This window comes from Accipiter gentilis, chromosome 12 (genome assembly GCF_929443795.1).
Source record: "Accipiter gentilis chromosome 12, bAccGen1.1, whole genome shotgun sequence".
NCBI lineage: Eukaryota > Metazoa > Chordata > Aves > Accipitriformes > Accipitridae > Astur > Astur gentilis.
In genome coordinates this window covers 22,733,074-22,751,286 of record NC_064891.1, presented here as the reverse complement: position 1 = coordinate 22,751,286, position 18,213 = coordinate 22,733,074, and the positions used below count along the sequence as shown (strand labels likewise).

General features: G+C 36.1%; 1 protein-coding gene across 1 annotated transcript in view; it reads left to right on the top strand.

The window, feature by feature from the left end:
- Positions 1-18,213, top strand: part of TTC29 (tetratricopeptide repeat domain 29) — a 137,703-nt gene that overhangs the window by 54,352 nt on the left and 65,138 nt on the right. Inside the window, exons 6-7 of the mRNA XM_049815058.1 lie at positions 1,425-1,510; positions 17,684-17,775. Coding sequence (XP_049671015.1) covers positions 1,425-1,510; positions 17,684-17,775 — 178 coding nt within the window. The remainder of the gene's footprint in view (positions 1-1,424; positions 1,511-17,683; positions 17,776-18,213) is intronic.

Below are 18,213 nucleotides of genomic sequence, written 5' to 3'. Positions count from 1 at the left end.
CCGTTCCAGAATCATAGCCTCTGTGAAGCTCATATTTAACAATTTAGTTAAACCCATTCTGGCACTGGCTGCTATTGGTAATACCCGTTCTGTCCTTCTGGGCCACCATCTATGTTTATGTATTTTATGAATTAGGATTAGATATTACCCACTTCAGACTCTCAGGCTGTTCTTAAGTGCAGAAGGAAGTTTTTTATATCCTTACCAACTTTTCACTTAGTATTTCTCTGTGAAACTGTATTTCTGTATTATTTTGCCTTATTAAGCCTTTTAAGGGATATTGAATATTGGAATAGACCATCGGGGTTTTGAGTTACAGGCTTTTCATAATTTTATGTGACATATTAAGTGCTATAGATAAAGCGTTACTATGGCCTCAGCAATTACAACATTCAGAAAGTTCCAGAACTAGATGTAGGCTTCTGTGTGTCTGGACATAAAGAATTTATTAGCCTGATAATTGTAAGTAGAAGATCTCCCTTTTCATTGCAACTATATTTATTTATGCACTTTACAAAATAGCAGTTATGCTTCAGGTTGATTTTCCACTCTTTATTATGTTTGAGCAGATGGACACTGAGCAACAGAAAGACTGTATTTTTGGCTATTTTTAATATAATTTCAACTACAATCTTTCTTATGGATACTCATGTTCTAGAGGGAAATTTTTTAATATAGTGTGATACAGTAAGAATTTAATTTATGTAAAATCCAGTATTGAATGGAATATTTTCTATTAGGGAGCACTATAAAAAGACTAACAAGCAGTGTTAGTTAGATAAGTATGAGTGAAATAAAACCTGGCATGGAAAAGTGTGATGCGCCTCAGTTAGCAACTGCCTGTGCAGATTTTTCTATGACTACTGCTTGCAAGTATAAATTATCCCTTATTTTAGCTAGTCTGGCCTACAGTAGCTTGCAAAATAGCCATGAGAATAAGAAATATGAACCTGGTCTACTGAAAGTTCTCTCTTGGTGTTTCACTAAGATTCACATTAGCAAAGTGCATGGGTCAATATCTTTTGTGTTTATATATTAGGGTGTATTACATAATTGTAGCTACTTTTATATATGAATATATAGAGAGAGGCTACTATGATTTTCTAATGTGAAGACTCTGTGAGTATTATCATGACAGAGAACATTACAGCAGATTAAATTGATTGTACTGCATTACTTACTGGAAGGTATCTTCTCTGACTTTGCTGAACTTTCTTGTTGAACTTTGTTTAAATCCATAGCCTGTATTTTCAATTACCACTATATAATTTTGGAAAGAGATAAATGGTAAGGGTAAGGAGGAGGAAAAACTTACTACAGTATTTAAACATCTGTATGTTATTTAAGAACCTGCAAGAACTGTCTGTATTAATGTCATTTTGTTCAGATTATGCTGGTAACTGTAACTTTAATCCTTTCTTTAGGAGGTGATACGAAGATGGAAGGAGAAGCTGCGTATTGCTTAAGTTTAGCATATCATTTTGCTGGAGAACAACAGACAGCATTATCAGTAAGTTTACTTTAAAGTTACTTTGGCTTTCGCAATGCCTTTCTCTGCCTCCTTGGCATCTTGGGCATTTTGGAGTGTGGAAAAGACTTGGAGAGACTTGGCTCATGGACCTTTTGTAACTGTAGACAGGGATCCATGTGGCTTAAGCAATTATGGTTCCAATAAATTCCAGAAATGATGGAGTCTAGGCTTCCATGCTTGCATCTGTAGAAATAATATAAATTGACAATTCAGGTTATATGTGACTAGCTCTCCATTTCCTCTATGCATACATATATAAAACAGGTTTTATTTACTTAGGTTTTTTGTATAAAACACCAGTTTTGCAAACTACTTTGATACAGCTTATTTGTGAGCAACAATTAAAATATATCAATTCACATGTTGAACTTTTCAGAACATCAGGAATTTAGAAGAAATGTTAATTGCTTTTGGTTTGAAAAGCTGTAATGCTGATATAATCCCTTCTGTTGACTCTTGAGCTCAAGTTGCTCTTCTCATATTTCCCTTGAGCATCCTATACATAAGAATTCTAAGACAATGAGAATTCTACATGTGGAATTCTAGTCTGGAAGGAGGGTTCCTCTAGTTCATCATAGATCAGTGTGAGAAGAAAGATAAGCAGCAACTCGATTTGTCTGTGCCAATCATCAGAGAAGTCACAGTCCTCCATGATCCTCTTAAAAATGTTTTGTGGAAAATTAATTTGTTTGAATATGTTGTCCATGATTATTGCAAATAATCAGCTGGATAATTACTACTTCTATTTCTGTTTGTTCCTTTAACTGTAGAATGACTTGCTATTTTATTAATGAACATGTTTTATAGAGGTCATTCTTTTGATAATTTGTTGTGGTGGTTTATTTTTCTCAGAAATAGACCAAAAGAAGTCACAGAGTGAATTCAGCATGGGTTTCAATAGTGCTTACTTGGCTTCTGCAGTGTAGGAGGGGGTCTAGATTTCTCTTGAAATATCCTCTTACATGCTTTTAATGTTTTGTGATTTGATGACGTGGTTTAACCCCAGCCAGCAGCTAAGCACCACACAACTACTCACTCACTTCCCCCCCACCCAGTGGGATGGGGGAGAGAATTGGGAAAGAAAGTAAAACTCGTGGGTTGAGATAAGAACGGTTTAATAGGACAGAAATAATAATAATAGCAATAATAAACAATGATAAAATGACATAATAATAATAAATTGACAATGATAATAATAATAAAAGAATTGGAATATACAAAACAAGTGATGCACAAGTAATTGCTCACTGATCAATGCCCAGTTAGTTCCCGAGCAGCGATCCTCCCCAGGACAACTCCTCCCAGTTTATATACTACACATGACGTTCCATGGTACGGAATATCCCTTTGGCCAGTTTGGGTCAGCTGCCCTGGCTGTGTCCCCTCCCAAATTCTTGTGCCCCTCCAGCCTTCTTGCTGGCTGGGCATGAGAAGCTGAAAAACCCTTGACTTAGTATACACACTACTTAGCAATAACTGAAAACATTGTTATCAGTGTTATCAAGATTCTTCTCATACTGAATCCAAAACATAACACTATACCAGCTGCTAGAAAGAAAGTCAACTCTATCCCAGCCAAAACCAGGACATATGATTTTTCCAATAGTTACTGACCATCTTTATACACAAGTCTTCAATGCTGATAGACCTATCTTCTGTGTAAATCAGCCAAATGCTGGGAAGTGGGAGCCCATTCTCACATCAGTTGCAGTCAAAGTCTGTAGCTGAATGTGAAAATATTTCAAAATTAAAAAGCTACATATAATTTTATAAAATTATATCTAATAGTTGCAACAGCAATGAGAAGAGGATATTTGATCTCTTCCAAGAATACAGTATGACAGATTAGAGTAGGATTTTTTGTACTAAAGTTTGTCTGCGTTGCTTTTTGACTGACAAGTGTGCTGGCATTCTTACCTGATCAACTTTTCTGTTAAGTTTCTGAGAGTCACAATAAGCTGTGTGAATGATGAAGAGCAGCAAGATAAACAAATGTGCTAAATAAAGAAGGCTGCATGCATATTTGATCTCTCGATCACAGGAGAAATTAAGTAACAAGACTGCACAGTTTTCACGGCATACAAAGGATAAAACTACCCTTGAAAGTGTCAAAAATATTAGATGTCCTGGCATTGTTTCCCCAGGATCCGTTTTGCTTACATTTTACAGCTACTCCTTTCCCTTCATTGCTCCCCCGTGCCTCCCGCCAAAAAGTTACAGCAGTCATTTGGAAGTTCCATTCCTTTTTGTCACTGACAGAATTATTATTTTTGAGGAAGATTCTGAAACCTTGAATTTTGTAATGTACTACTATTAATTTAAAGTGTATACATAATAGGTTGTGCCTATTGGTATTAGTCTTACAAAAACACCTGACAGGTAAAGAAAGCAACGTGCGTTTTTGTTAAAAGAGAAAGTCTCTGTAGTACAAAACATAAATTATACATTATGTTAAGAGTATAAAATGTTATTTCAACAGTAATGAAAATACCAATACTTTTCAGTGTAAATAATATAATATTATGTTACATACTGGCATTTCCTAATATAATGGCATTTCCAATAATATTGCATAAGAAACCTATGAGGTACTCTCATTCAGAAAATATAGCATGTGTTATGGGCCTAAGAAAAAGGGGTAACATTTTAGTTCCTTTTGTCCTTAACAGTGATCAATATAGACAGCAGTAAAATATCAGTGGCTGACGGTACTGTTGAGCACAAGTTGTCTTCACTCTCCAATTAGAAATCATTGCCTAAAATTTACCCTTCTGTTCTCAGTTTAATGGTCTCTGTATCCAAGGGGAGCTCAGATGCTTACAGAGATGAAATCATTGCATCCTGTTCCCAGGGGACCGCTGGTTATCATTACACATAACATGCAGACAATACTGCTAGGAGCCAGTTTGCCTCATGGTAATATGTAGTTCATCACCAGCTTCTGTAGCATGCTAAAGAGGTCTTGCCACACAGCTTGGGACTATTCGGGTGTAGACTCAGGGGTCTCAGCAGTTATTTTCCTGCTTTGCATCAGTTTTCATCTTCTTTATCCTTTTGTGCTGTGGTCCACCTCAGGCAGTCTCCTTCTAGGGGAATCTGAAAGGAGCAGCTGTTACAGACACCATTTCCTCCAATTGTTGCCACTTGGTTCCTTTTGCTCTTTAGCGTGCTACTCCCTCCCCCAACACGCACACACGGTAGCATGCATATAAACTTGTTTCTCTTTCATTCGTGTCTTCTTAGCAGAGTGGAGAAGCATATGTTCAAAATATTCATTATCTGATGCAGTAATTAAAGGTTGAAATGATTAAGCTGCAGCCTATTATATCAAAAATAGGCAGTCACTTTGTATCGACTGGGCTAGTTTTGTTGGAGAAGGTTTTTTATTTGCTAGGCACTTGGTGTTTAATCTAACATAATTTGATTTGGTGTATAATCTGTATAAATTGGTTTAATTTTATTTGATATATATGATTAATTTCAGTGGACCTACTCAGAGGTAAAAACATACGTGTGTGCAAGTTTAAAAGCCTGAGAACTAATTATGTTCAATAGCAGCGTGGTATGTTCATAATATTTTTCATATCATCTGGTTTATTATCAAGCCTAATGGCTTTTCACAAAAGATGACACAAAATATTAATAGTTCACATTATTGAGGTTTTATCTTAAACATTATAGATTTTGTCAGGGAGAGTTCTCCATCTAGGCTAATTTTATAGAAAAAGTTAATGTTTACTTGTTTTTCTTCAGACTTGTATAACAAGCTAAGTATTAAGTGAAACACTTCTGCGTCATTAGAAATCTTGCATAAGGTATTGTAATCTGATGCTTGATGTGGGAATTTTTTTTTAAACTGGGCTTTCAAGAATGCTTCAAAGAGTTGGGCATCATGGATTTTTTTTCTCTTTCAATTAGAGTTGCATCTCAAATTGTCAGGAAAATTCCAGTCCTCATCCCTTGTCTGAGTGTTAGGTTTTTTCTAAGTATTCCTTTATTCTGGATATTGAATTCTGTGTTCCAGATATGTTACATATTTAAATAATAGAGGCAGTGTTCATGAGTACTGAGACTCGTGCCAAAATAAATGTGGTAATTTATGACATAATGCTATGTGCATGAATTGTCAGAATTACGATATACAAGCCACAGGCATAAAATTATCAAGAAAATTTATGAACTTACAAAGGCATCTTCACATTCAAAATGACCCTATTAAAGTAATCAGAGGTGATTTATGACCATAAAGTTAATTTCTGAAAAAGTCTGTGTCAAAACAACTGAAAATTTTGTCTCAACTCATGCAGCTAGAGAGAATATAAGTAATTGTGTCTAGGATGCAGATATTCTGAAGTTAGTATGCATGGCATATTTCATTAATTATAACTATTATATCTAATTATATAGATTATGCCCATATGTATGTATGAATTTGGTGAATCAAGGGGGATCTTAGCAAGTAAAAGAACTCCAAAAAGTAGACTGAATGTTAGCCTTTTTTCTCCTAAACATTGTGAAAGGTAGTTGAGAAGAATGAGCATCATTCCTTTGAGATTTGCTTACTATTCTAGTGCTTTGCTAGAAGGCAGAACTTCAAGACATGTTTCTGTCAATGGTGTCTGGGTAGACCACTGAGTTTAGGTTTAAGCTTTCATTACTGCTACTACAAAAGAAACACTTAAATGGAGATGCGCAGAACACATCAAAAGATACTACTCAATGGGAATTATTTCAAACCTCCTTCTTTTAAATCAGCCAGATTGTCCTTTATTCATCTGTAAGTGATATTTAGCCATTAGTAATGAAGTGTAACATTTTCAGCTTAGCAAATGGCGTCATGTGCTTGAAAAAACATTTTAGCATACCAGTTTAAGAAAAGGTCTCACCATTCCTCGAGGCCTCAGTTTTTTTCAAGAGACTTCTAAATTATTCTTAGAACTGTACTTGTATAGAAATTTTGTATTTTTCATATCCAAGGAATAAAAAACCAGACAAAACTCAGAGTCATCTTTGAAGGTAGATGCTTCTGATGGGTCTTGACACTGACAGTGGATTATGTAAAGAGAAAGATTTTCTTCTTGAAGGTCTAGAATTAGTGAGCCAATTCTGAAACTGATTAAATTTCATGTTTCTGAAAGGTCCCACTGCTGCCAGGCATTGGTGAAGATAGTACAAACAAAATTATGTGAGAACAATTAGTACTGGTAGTGAACCTTGCCCTGACAAAATACACTGAGTCAAATACTGATGGAATTAAGAAATTGGAAGTTATTTGTGCTGAGAATCTTAAAGAAGACCTGAAACTTCAGGAAAGAGGTGAATGTCTGGTCATTCAATTAGGTTTTTGTTGTTAATTTAGCACTTAATTCTTAAAGTGAAGGAAAGATCTAACTTTTTATTTGGATATGAAAGTTAACAGTCTCTTAGTGAAGGAAGGATTTCTTCTGTTGGTTTAATTTAGATAATAATTTTTCTATCTTAGCCAGTTTCTTGAAAACCTAAAAAAAAAAAAAAAAAACCCAAGGAAAATGTTCTGAGTAGCCCTGAGATGTAATGACGCTATTTCCTTCAGTAGTTTTCTGTATACCACACAGATTTGCACCTTGGTGATCTGGTGTCCACTACAGTTGCCTTGGAACATGGTATTATTTTTCTTTTGAGTTTGTGGTTCAAATTGCATTTTGCTTGGTTAATCAGAATCCCCGCAGTAAATTGGATTTTTGTAAAGATAAATATACCATAAGAATACCCTTTGTAAGAAAACTCTTAAATGCAGTGCTGCTGCAGAATTACAGTAGTCATTATACAAAAATTATAAAGCATGAGAAACAAAAGTAATAAATATGTAAAAAATCTATTACTTGATGACAGGCAAATCAGATTTCCATGTTTTCCCATAGCAACAATGAAAATAAATGCACTAGTAACTTCTTGGTATCAACCTTACCCTTCAGGAGTCTCATGTTCCATAAGACTAGCTACCGAAACACCATAAATGAGTGGACTTCCATCTCATCCATTACGATTTTAAATTTAATCATACATACATCCCAAAAGAGCAAGACAACTGCAGTGAGCTGCAGATTTGACTGCATGTTCCGTTAGATAAATCTACGGCACTTTTTCAGAATTGTAGGACTATCTGACCACTGGTGTTCTCAGGAATCTGAATACAAGTTGGTGACAAAAAGTTTGAAACCCCAATTTTGGGGGCTATGCATGGAGGGCATTGTTTTGTTTGTGTGTTTGTTTTTAATTCCCAAACAGTATGAAAGCTGCTGGGTTTATATATATTTATAAGGTTTACGTAGCCTTACTTAAAATATATATATATTAAACATCCTGAAATTAGAAGTCATGCCATTTAACATGTCAAAAGTGTTTTCCCAAACTTCAAACTCTATTTTTTGGTAGGATTTTGAGTCAGTATATCTATTACAAAATGAAAAGTTTTATTATTACCTTATACACACGTGCACTTGCACATACGCACTCTCTCTATAGGTTTGCAAAAGAACTGGAGGGGGCTACAGTGCAACATTAATAAGAATTTTTATGTGCTTCTGCATTAATAATAACAATAGATATCCTAAGATCATGAGAATTCTTTGTATGACTCTGAATCATTTCCATGAAATTGTTACTAGCTGTTATGTATGAACGCAAAAGAAGCAAATTGTCCCTTACTGGAGGTTTGCTTAGCTCTAATATGTTGAAACGTTCAGGACAAAGCCATAAAAACTCCTTAAACTGCTCTGCAAGGGAATAAAAATATCTTTGCATCTATTTTTTACCAAGGCATGGAGCCTTCATCTGGTCCTACTTTTTTGATATAGCGGATGGGATGGAACAACCTCTGCTACTCTCTGTGTATTCTCTGCTAGGTGTGGCCAGTGGAGATGGCTCTTCCTTATACTTTCCCAGGCAAGGTAGGAGCCAGATTGTGACCACAGCTATACAGTGTCTGTCTGGGATATAAGGTTATAATTAGTCCACTTGCCCTGGCTGAGGTTTCTAAAGCTCTAATAACAGTCTTCTGCCAGTTAAAAGATGCGATTTAGGCAGACATTTTCTACTTACTGTATTGAAACTATTTTTAGAGTAGCTAATAAAATATACTTTCCTTTTTTTAAATAACTGCTGATATACAAATTTCGACTCATTTCATTCCTACAGGCTAGGAACAAAAAAGACAAAGTGGTATAGCTGTATGTTATAGAGATTATTTAACTTTATACATATATATACATACACTTTAGAATATATTGGATTTCTAGCTTAGGTGTGCTAAACCTTGGAACCTAAATGCTGTATATAATTGAGGGAAAGAGATAGTTACAGCATGTCTAAGTTTGTAGCTTATATTATCTGAGAAACAATAGCATGAAAGATCTTAAGAACTGTCAGTAGTATGTCTGTTAGTGAAACTGCACGTATTATAGCCAGGGCTGTAGCAAATGGCTGAAAAACTACATAAGAAATTTTCTAATCCCATTAGATAATATACTTATGGAAGTCAGACTTTTTATGTGTTTTGAGAAATGAAACATTTGTACTCCCACAAACTCAGGAATTTCAGTACTTAAAATATATTCATTATCTAGGAGGTGTTGTTTTCCGTTGTATAGTTTAGTTCAAATGAACAGGCTTTAAAAAAAATTCTCTAAAGTAAGGCTTTTAAAATTAGATTGGTTTCTCAAATTGGTATGGTTCAAGCTACAGCAATTTACTTATTAAATATGTGTTTAAATTTCAGTAGTTATTCCCATTGACTTCAAGGGGGCAACTCATATATTCAGGTGTAAACAAATGCTTAACAACTTTGCTTGATCAGAACCATCGATGGCTAGATTGGAGAATAGGAGGTCTTGGTTCAGGCATCAGATCTTAAGGAATTTAAAATTTATCCTTTGATAGATAAATAACCTGGGAAGTTAAAACACTGAAGCGTGCCAGTATAAAACCTAGAGCTTGCTGCTTCATTGCTAGGAGCAATTTGTTTTGCTGTTTTGCTTTCAGCTTATGTATTATTTCAGAGCTGATCAAAAGAATTGGTAGCAAAGTGTGAAATAAATTGTACTTCTAAATAAATCGATTTAACATTCCTTGGTGCTTTAAGTGATTTTAGTAATATTAATATTTAAAATATTTCTGTCTGAAATCTTTTTATGACTACATATAGCAATAATGGCCACCATTTCATTCTGCTGTTTTTCATATTAGAATATTACACAACAAACATTGTAAAAATACTATCTTTTAGCACTGAAATGGATGCAAAAGATTTCAAGTGTCTATTTGCATGTAAATGACTCAAGTTTTATTCAGTCAATAAAAACAGTCTATTAATCCTTTTACTACATTTCTTACATGGGTTAAAACTTAAAGAATATAAGGTTTTCAGCTGAATGAGAACTTTTCCTTAACTTCCTTATAGGTATGCAGAAAAATAATGGGTTTTAACTGACTTAACATTTTTTTTTATACCTTACTGGTTTATCTCTGCAGTTTTTTCTATTGTGTTATGCAAATTTAAGGGTTGCTTTGCTTTTAGCTAGGAAAACTTTGTGTAATTAAAAATATCTGTTCATGGGTGGACTAAAGATATTAATAAGCATGATGCAGAGTATTTATAGGTGCTTTGTCTAAAGTAATGGGCATTTAAGCATGCACATGCATATAGTGTGATATTAATATCTTAGGAGGCTACAGCAATCTGACAGCCAGGTACATTCATGTAGACACAACAGTGTGATAAAAGCAGTCCAGACATCTGGATCACAATGCTGCTATACAAAAACATTTCTGAACAATTCACATTATTGCACTTACCCAAATTTCCAGTCCCGTCCACCCCTTTCTCCTTGTTTCTTTCTCCGCCTCTGCCTTTGTCTTTTATGTACTTGCGGAATCTCATTTTTCCTTTACAAGTCACCTCCATCTGCTTATGTGTCAGAGTGGCCCTCGTGCCACACATCACATTGAGGAATTCTCAAGATGAAGGGCTGTATTCACATCACTACTTCTGTCTCAGCACTGTTTCATGCTTGTCACTGCTCAGCACTCAGCGCCACACTGCCTTGTTTTGTCAATAACCATTTATTTGTTGCTGGAATAGTAGCAACCATTACATCTGACCTCCCTGTTTCATCAATTATGGATAGATTATTGGATGTGAACATCTGCAAAAGCTTGCTGTTGAACTTACCTCCTGGCTGGGATTAGATAAAGTATTAAACTGTTGTTTATTGTCAGGCCAAAACTCTACTGGGAAGCCAGGGAATTCCAAGACTAGCAGACTCCCATCAGCAAGCACCAAAAATTGTTTAGTATTGCCACTGTTTCCCATAAGATCGTAGCCATTTATTATTTACACTTATTACTAGTTGTTATAACATACTTGATAAAAGCTCTTGGCAGGCACAGTGTTTCCAGCTATTGTCACATCTGTCAGGATGGAAAGGATACATAAACTGTTTTTTCCTCTTATATTGCTGTTAAAGGGTAACAGATGAAGCTTCTTCACTCCAGACTGTTAAGCCATGCTTTATTTTGAAGAAATATGTCAACAATGGCTGGTTTGGAAAACATTACATTCCCGTACTAAATAAAGATTGCAACAACCTTTACTAGAGTAATGCCTCTTGCAGTAAAGATTTTAAATTTTACAGTAATAACAAACTGAAATATCTGGTTTTGATGTTTGCATAGGGTTTTTCTCTGAAGAACCTGGCTGATTTTTTTTTTTTATTTTTTTATTTAATAAAACCCTTTATGAGGTATAGTAAATAATAAAATGATGCCTGTATTCCTACAAAGTTGTAGGTGTAGAGAATCCGAATTAATATAATTGTTAGTGGCACAGAAGGCCGGAATTAAGAACAGTAATACAGAAGAAATAAGAAGGATGGGAACAAAAGTTAACGTTTATTCAATCATCTGGACATTCATCTCTTCTAAGTTTCCTGTGCAGCAAAATGAAGCATACAGGGTGAACTCCTGACCTCGTGGAAGCCAACAAAAGTTTGAAATGACTCTGGGGAAAGGAACTTTTTCAATTGGTTTCTTGTATTTACATATCATCCATTCAGAATCAAAGCAAAACTTACATACTCTGAATATTATGCAAAGCATACAAGTAAGACTTGATACAGGCAAAGAACCCTAGGTCTTATCTTGATAGACTGTTAAGGAATGAGTGAAATGTTTGTCTACCCTTCTCTAATCCTTCAAACAGATGCAGACATGAGTACTCTGAAGCATATATTGCCATGCGAGTGTATAGACCATCAAGGTAAACTTTGCACTTGTTAGCCAAGTGTAACAGGGGAGGGAAGAGTGGGGACTGGATGGAGCATTTACCCCTCAGGGAGTGTGTCCAGCAAGACCTTAGTGATAGCCATGTCCTAGCAAGAGCCTGTGGAAGGTCTTGAACAAGGGTGCTCCACTTTGGTGTTTGACTTCTGGGTGGCTGCTGCTTCATCCATCCCCATCCCCCTGTCCCCGATTCCCTTGCTCCAAGATGTGTGCTTATGCTATGCATTGTCCAAGTACCCACCTTAAAGTCCCTGGAATAGCAGTTCTGGAGCCGACCAGATTGGCCAATTCCAGACAAATTCTGTCTCTGTAGGAACAGTGATGAAGTTTGTACATTTCTGGTTTAATTCTTTTCCATTTATTTGTCAAAACAGTGCAGTCCAGTGTAATTTGATGTGGCTAAGGGCAAGGAGTTAGCATTCACATTTACAGAATTTGAGTTGGTGAATTTGAGTTGTAGGAAAAGAGGGAGAACTAACAGTTCTGGCAAATTGGGGACTGCGCCCTCTTTCCTCAGTGTGGCACCTAGTTTCTGTGTCCCTTGGTTGTGAGCATGCACACAGAATGCTGTACTGCTTCTTCCCTTGATGCTCACTGTGCCTGAGTACACTTAGCATTTAACAAGGTGCGGCCTGCCATTCAGTTGATATTGGTGTATTATTTTCCTGGGATCAATGAGCTCTGCTCATTGTAATCAATACCTTACATGAACAATACAATTTTCTTATTGCTGTCCAACCTCTCTCACACAGTTTTGGCCAAAATAAGAACACATCTGGCTTTGTGTTGTGAAACTCTTCTTTGACTTTACTCAAGATGGCCACAGGCGTGTAACCACTCAAATTATGGTAATAAAGAGTGCACTCTTTAGGCATTTTTAAATACACATTTTTGGGGAAGCTATGGGAGAGAGTTCACTGAACTGCAAAATGCCTATGCGTACAGTTCTATTGTCTTCTATTTTCACTGGACCGTATGGAAGTGAGTATTTAGTGACTGTGAGAGCTATGTGTTTTTTCTGAAAGTATTTAAGAAGTACTAAGTGGTGTGAGGCCAGTAGTCTCACTTGATTGCATTGTCTGTCTACCAACACCTATTGTTGGCTCCAGAAAAATATTGTCAGATGCTGCTAGCCAGGCTGGGCCTTAGCCCGTTACTGCAGCGCCTGTCAGAAATCATTAGCTAGTGATCTCTTTGACTAATGTTCCAGTTGATTGTCTGATTCATGTTCAAGATCTGTAAATGAGGCAGAAGCATCTTTACTGCTCAACCAGCTGTGAAATGGCTAAACACAGCTAGATTTTCAGAAATCAAAATAAATGTATTTCCAATAAAGTTTGACAACAATATCAAGTGCAAAGCTGAGAGCAGAACTATGTTTTTGTGTTTTTTAAAGTTACAGTATTATAAATCAATATTATACCATCATGGTTTTTGTCAGAGTAATGTGTTTTACCAAAATAATGAAATACTACTAGTAGCATTAATCTTGTGTTGAGTTAGATAGACATTCTTTATTCAACATAAATTCATACCTTCGATTTTTACTCTTTTTTCCATTATCCCCAGATGTATCAATGTTTAGCAAAGCCTATGTTCTTTTGTCTCAGTCCTCAGTGTATGCCAATGAGGTGGGCGCATGTTTTCATGTACGTGTAAAAGAAGTACAGGTGTGACAACAATAAAAAATAAAGGGTGGGATTTTGGGGAGAAGGGGGTCTTTGGGGATGAGCTGGTGTGTCTGTTTTATATTAATGGAATAACCCCAGGAGGTTCACACTGGCATAATGCTGAGATAACTGAGAAGCAAATCTGGGCTGAGATCTGACTAACATTTTTCTTGGCAAAGGAGGTAAATATGAAATTCCCCGCTATCTAGAGAATTAGTGCGAGAGCTATACTACAAATAGGCTCTAGTTTGAGTAACAGGGCTTGTTACTTTATTTTTACACTGTAACTAACCGTAGCCACAACAGACTTATGAAGACTCAGGATGAGTTGATTTCATAAATAAATGCTCCTATAGTAGCTATCCTCCTTCCAGGTGCACCTGCATCCAGCTTTTAGTGCTAAGCAAGAAAACAAGGGAAATTGTACAATGCATCCTGATCTTTTTTTATTTCTATTTTGGAGCCATAAAAACTACTACTTTTTTTTTCGCCCACATATGCCAAAACAATAGTGGATGGCATGTGAGACAGTTCTCTCTAATGTGGAAGACGAAGTTGAAGTCTTCACCCTGTCACCTTCCCGCATCGTGCACAAATGAGAACAAGTGATTGAAACCCGCTTTTCATTTCTGCATTAGTCTTTGACTTTCATTTTATTTGGGTTTTTAACAGTATGTCCACTGCAGACCCACAGAAGTAGGAAGTTTGAGACAGTCCGTGTGCTTGGTCACATAGAGCTAAAAACTAATTCGTGACCAGAATCAGTGCTATTTTTATAATTTTTGTTTTGTTAAACTTACCTTATATTTTCTTTTTAGAGGTAGAAAGAACTGTACGTTATTCTACTCTGTTCAACTGCATATACAGTGATCTTTTTCCACTAGTTGTCGGGAGCATCAAACTCTTTGAAACACTATGGAAATCTTATAATAGAGCCTAGCATGATCAGGATAAATCTATTGCAGCAGCTTCCTTCCTCAGAACTCTTTGTACATAGCAAATTTTTTTTTTAAAAAGACAACAACAAAACAAGACATTTTGCCCCTTCAGTAACTCGAAATCTCTGAAAACTTTGTCTGAGTTTTGAGAAGGAAATACAGCCAGTTTTGTATAATACCCAAACCCACTCTTTTTTTAATGTACATTACCAGTATAGATTCTTATGTAGTCATATTGAGTATCTCTTTACACAATGTTATATATTTCTATTTACAATTCCTTAACATGAAATTACCAAGATGACATTTTATTGCACAATATTTATCTCAGAATACTAAAGCAGAAGCATGTTACTTTAATAAGAAGGCTTTTGTTCTGTTGTCTAAAACAATTTTTCCATCCTTTTTGTTTGTGTAACAATAGCTGTATTCTCTAAGACTACAAAGCAGCAAAACTGCACATTTGTGTAGGAGTTTTCAGCATTAATTATTGACATGTTCCACCTCTTCCTTGGATGTCACTGTCCTCTGCACAGATTGGCCAAAATATATATAAAGGAGCCATTTCTGGCTATACTTCTGTCTAAAGGTAGAAAAACTTCCATGGGAGCCTATAAATTCCATTAGATCCAAATTATGCGTGTTTGCAATATTTATCCACTTGTCAGAGAGCTACTAGGTGACTGGCCCAGACATGCCCGCGCAATACTGTCTTGCCACGTGCATGTCTTCTCTTGCGTGGTATTCATAGGAACCCAGTGAAATGGACTGGTTGTTCATATCCCATAAAAATAAACAGGAAAGTTTTCATGGCCATTTGTTGTTTTCTGGCTGCTTGTAGATTCTGGCAGACATCGCTGTGTCATTTCCACTTGATTTGCCAGCGTGCAAGCTTTATAATTTTTCATTTTAAATGAAAATTAGAAGCGCGCTGTAATTGCAAGAGACTTTGGGTGAAATCCTCTAATGCTTACGTATTATTCCAGCATTTTATCCTGCCCTGTCTCCTTTTTCTGCCCTGAAAGTTGAAGGTAAGGCATGCACCATAGGTGAGGAGGCCCCTCTTCGCTTCCTCCACATAAATGGATACTGGGCAATTGTAGCATACAGGGGCACTACACAGCTCCCTTCCATCAGGGATGCGTCCCTTCCCGTGGCCCTACACAGTATATGAAGCTGGAGGGGTTATCTGAAATACAGACATAAAGAGTATATTTTCTGTTGTAATTTATCAAGATTTCCTCCCTTTCACGTAGATGATTTAATTATTGTTATTTCATCATTATTTAGAATGAAACAGCTGATTTGTGTAGAGTAATAGTAACCTGGGACCAAAATGAGCGCTGTTCATCACTATGAATGAGTGGCTTTATTTATTTACTTCTTTCTGGCAGCTGGTGCAGAGATGCAGTGAACCAACTTTTTACTTTAGCTACTCTGTCTGTGGTTTTTCCTTGGTTTTATCTGTACTTTTTAGGCTTTGTGATATCTTTGATAGAAAAAAGTACAGTAGCCTAAGCCTTAGGTGCCTAAGTAACCTTTCTGTGCTAGATAGAAACCACTAGAGGCCCTGTGTCCTAGTTTAACCTTGCAGAAGCCAGTTTAAAGTAGGAGAGATTTCAGTCCAGTACATAAAATTTTGGAAACCTCCTGACACTCTTGTGGCAGGTTTTCTGATATGAGCACGATTATTACAACTAATATTCTAGGTCCTCTGAGTTAAATGCAAAACCAAGAACTGCTTCTTGGACGCTTGTGTGCATTTCTGTTAACACCCTGGATTATTAGCAGGACACGCTGCAGGTCTTGACAACTTCACGTATGTGTTCAGTTTAGGGCGAGTTCTGAACTGATGTGACAATTTCCTAACTGAGGTGCCTGTATACTCTTTTTGTCATATCTTATGCACTGATAATTCAATTGACAATGACCTTCAAGTATAGGATGCAATGCTGATGTACCTGAGAACATAACTGATAAGAAAGTACTTGAGGGATGATAAATAGTGCAGTGCACGTTAATAAATGCTACTTCTTGTGCACATGGAGCTTATATAACTAAAAAAGAAGAGCCTTGTCCAGGGATACTCCTGCATGTAGTCAAACCCTTCCAAGAACTAGGAAATCTGAGTAGTGGAAACAGTGATAGAAAGTGACATCCATAGCATTAACATACACAGGTTGTCTTTTTCTGAACCATGCACTTTGCCAACGACAGGGAATGCAGCCTTAATAGAAAATGCCCTATCTTTTGCCTCAGTATAAATAGGCATCTTGGGGCATGCAGGATACTGTCGTGTGTCCCTGGGCATCTCCCATCCCCCTTCAGAGCTGGTAAATGACATTCACTACTCCTTTCTTGGAAATGTGCAAAAAGGATTTCCATAGATAGTCTTTGGAGATTTCCTGTTTTCTCATGTGTGTAATAGGTTGGGTCAAGCAACAAAGAGGAGGGAGGAAAGAATAGGATTTAATTTTATATGCAGTCTCCCGTCATCACCAATGGAAAAAAAAAATGGATGAAAAGAGAAATTATGCATAACAGGTGATGTCAGTGTTAAATTAAATTAAGATCATATGTTTTTATGCAGCAGCTATACGCCTTCGGTTATGGGAGGGGTCGTAATAATAAATTACATTCCAAACGAATGTTAACAAATTGCTTGTGTGCATGAATAATTAGTCATAAAAATAACATTATCTACAGTATTTTAAGCCAATATAGTTTGAATGTATAACCTATAATTTATTCACTTTTTTGGGTGCCTGAATTGTACTAAGAAAAGTTGTCATAGCCACAGTTTAAAGACAGAAAAATAATATTAAGTTGTATTTTAGCCTATCATTCTAAAACACTATGAATGCAAAGGATACTGTCTTAAGGTATTGGTTATCAGAAATTCATAAAAGCACAGCTCCTTAAAATCTTTTAAATTATGGATAAGGAAATTTATATTGTGAATCAGGTAATACTTTTTTGGTGTTTGCAAAGTGTCAAAATACAGGGATTTAAATGCAAGTTATATCATTTTAATTTGTAATTATTGAATAGTTTCAAACAGCTATAAGTAATGATCAAAAACCTAGTCCCATTACAGCTAATTAATGAAGAAATGTACAAGTGGGAAAACTTTAATTTTGTGTTTCATATGAACACAGAGACTGAAAAAAAAAAAAGTGGAAATTCTTAGCATTGTATTTATTGGGTTTTATTCTCCTGTTTCACAGAATTTGAAGACCTCTGTAAAAATCTTCACAGCACTTTGTGATTCTGCTGGCCTAGGCAGAGCATATGCAGTTATAGCCAAGATCCTGGTAAGGTAGGTTAGCACATCCTTGTCTGACTGTCAGTGCAAGTTCATTCAACTGTGAAAGACTTAAATTGTTAGAGGTCTGTCGCTTCCCATTACTGACTGCTTAAATTTTAAGCAGTGCCCTTCTTGCAGGAAGTGACCCTTTCATTGAAAGTTATTTTAAACTGGTACACATTTTTTAAAGTGTATGATCCAAGCTTTTCTTTACCTGTAAACTATAAGAAGCCCTTTTTTCCCCACGTTTTGGGGGCTTTTTTTTTTTTTTCTCCACAAGTTTGGGAGGGACCTTACTGGAAAATAGAAACCCAGGCATATTTTCCTGGTTGAAAAAGACAGAAAACCTTGAAGAATGTAACAAGCTTCAGTAGGTGTCTTTTCTGAACTGTAAGTTTCCATTTATTGCACTCACTTCTTCTGTGGAGGCATTTCTGGTTTGTGCATGTG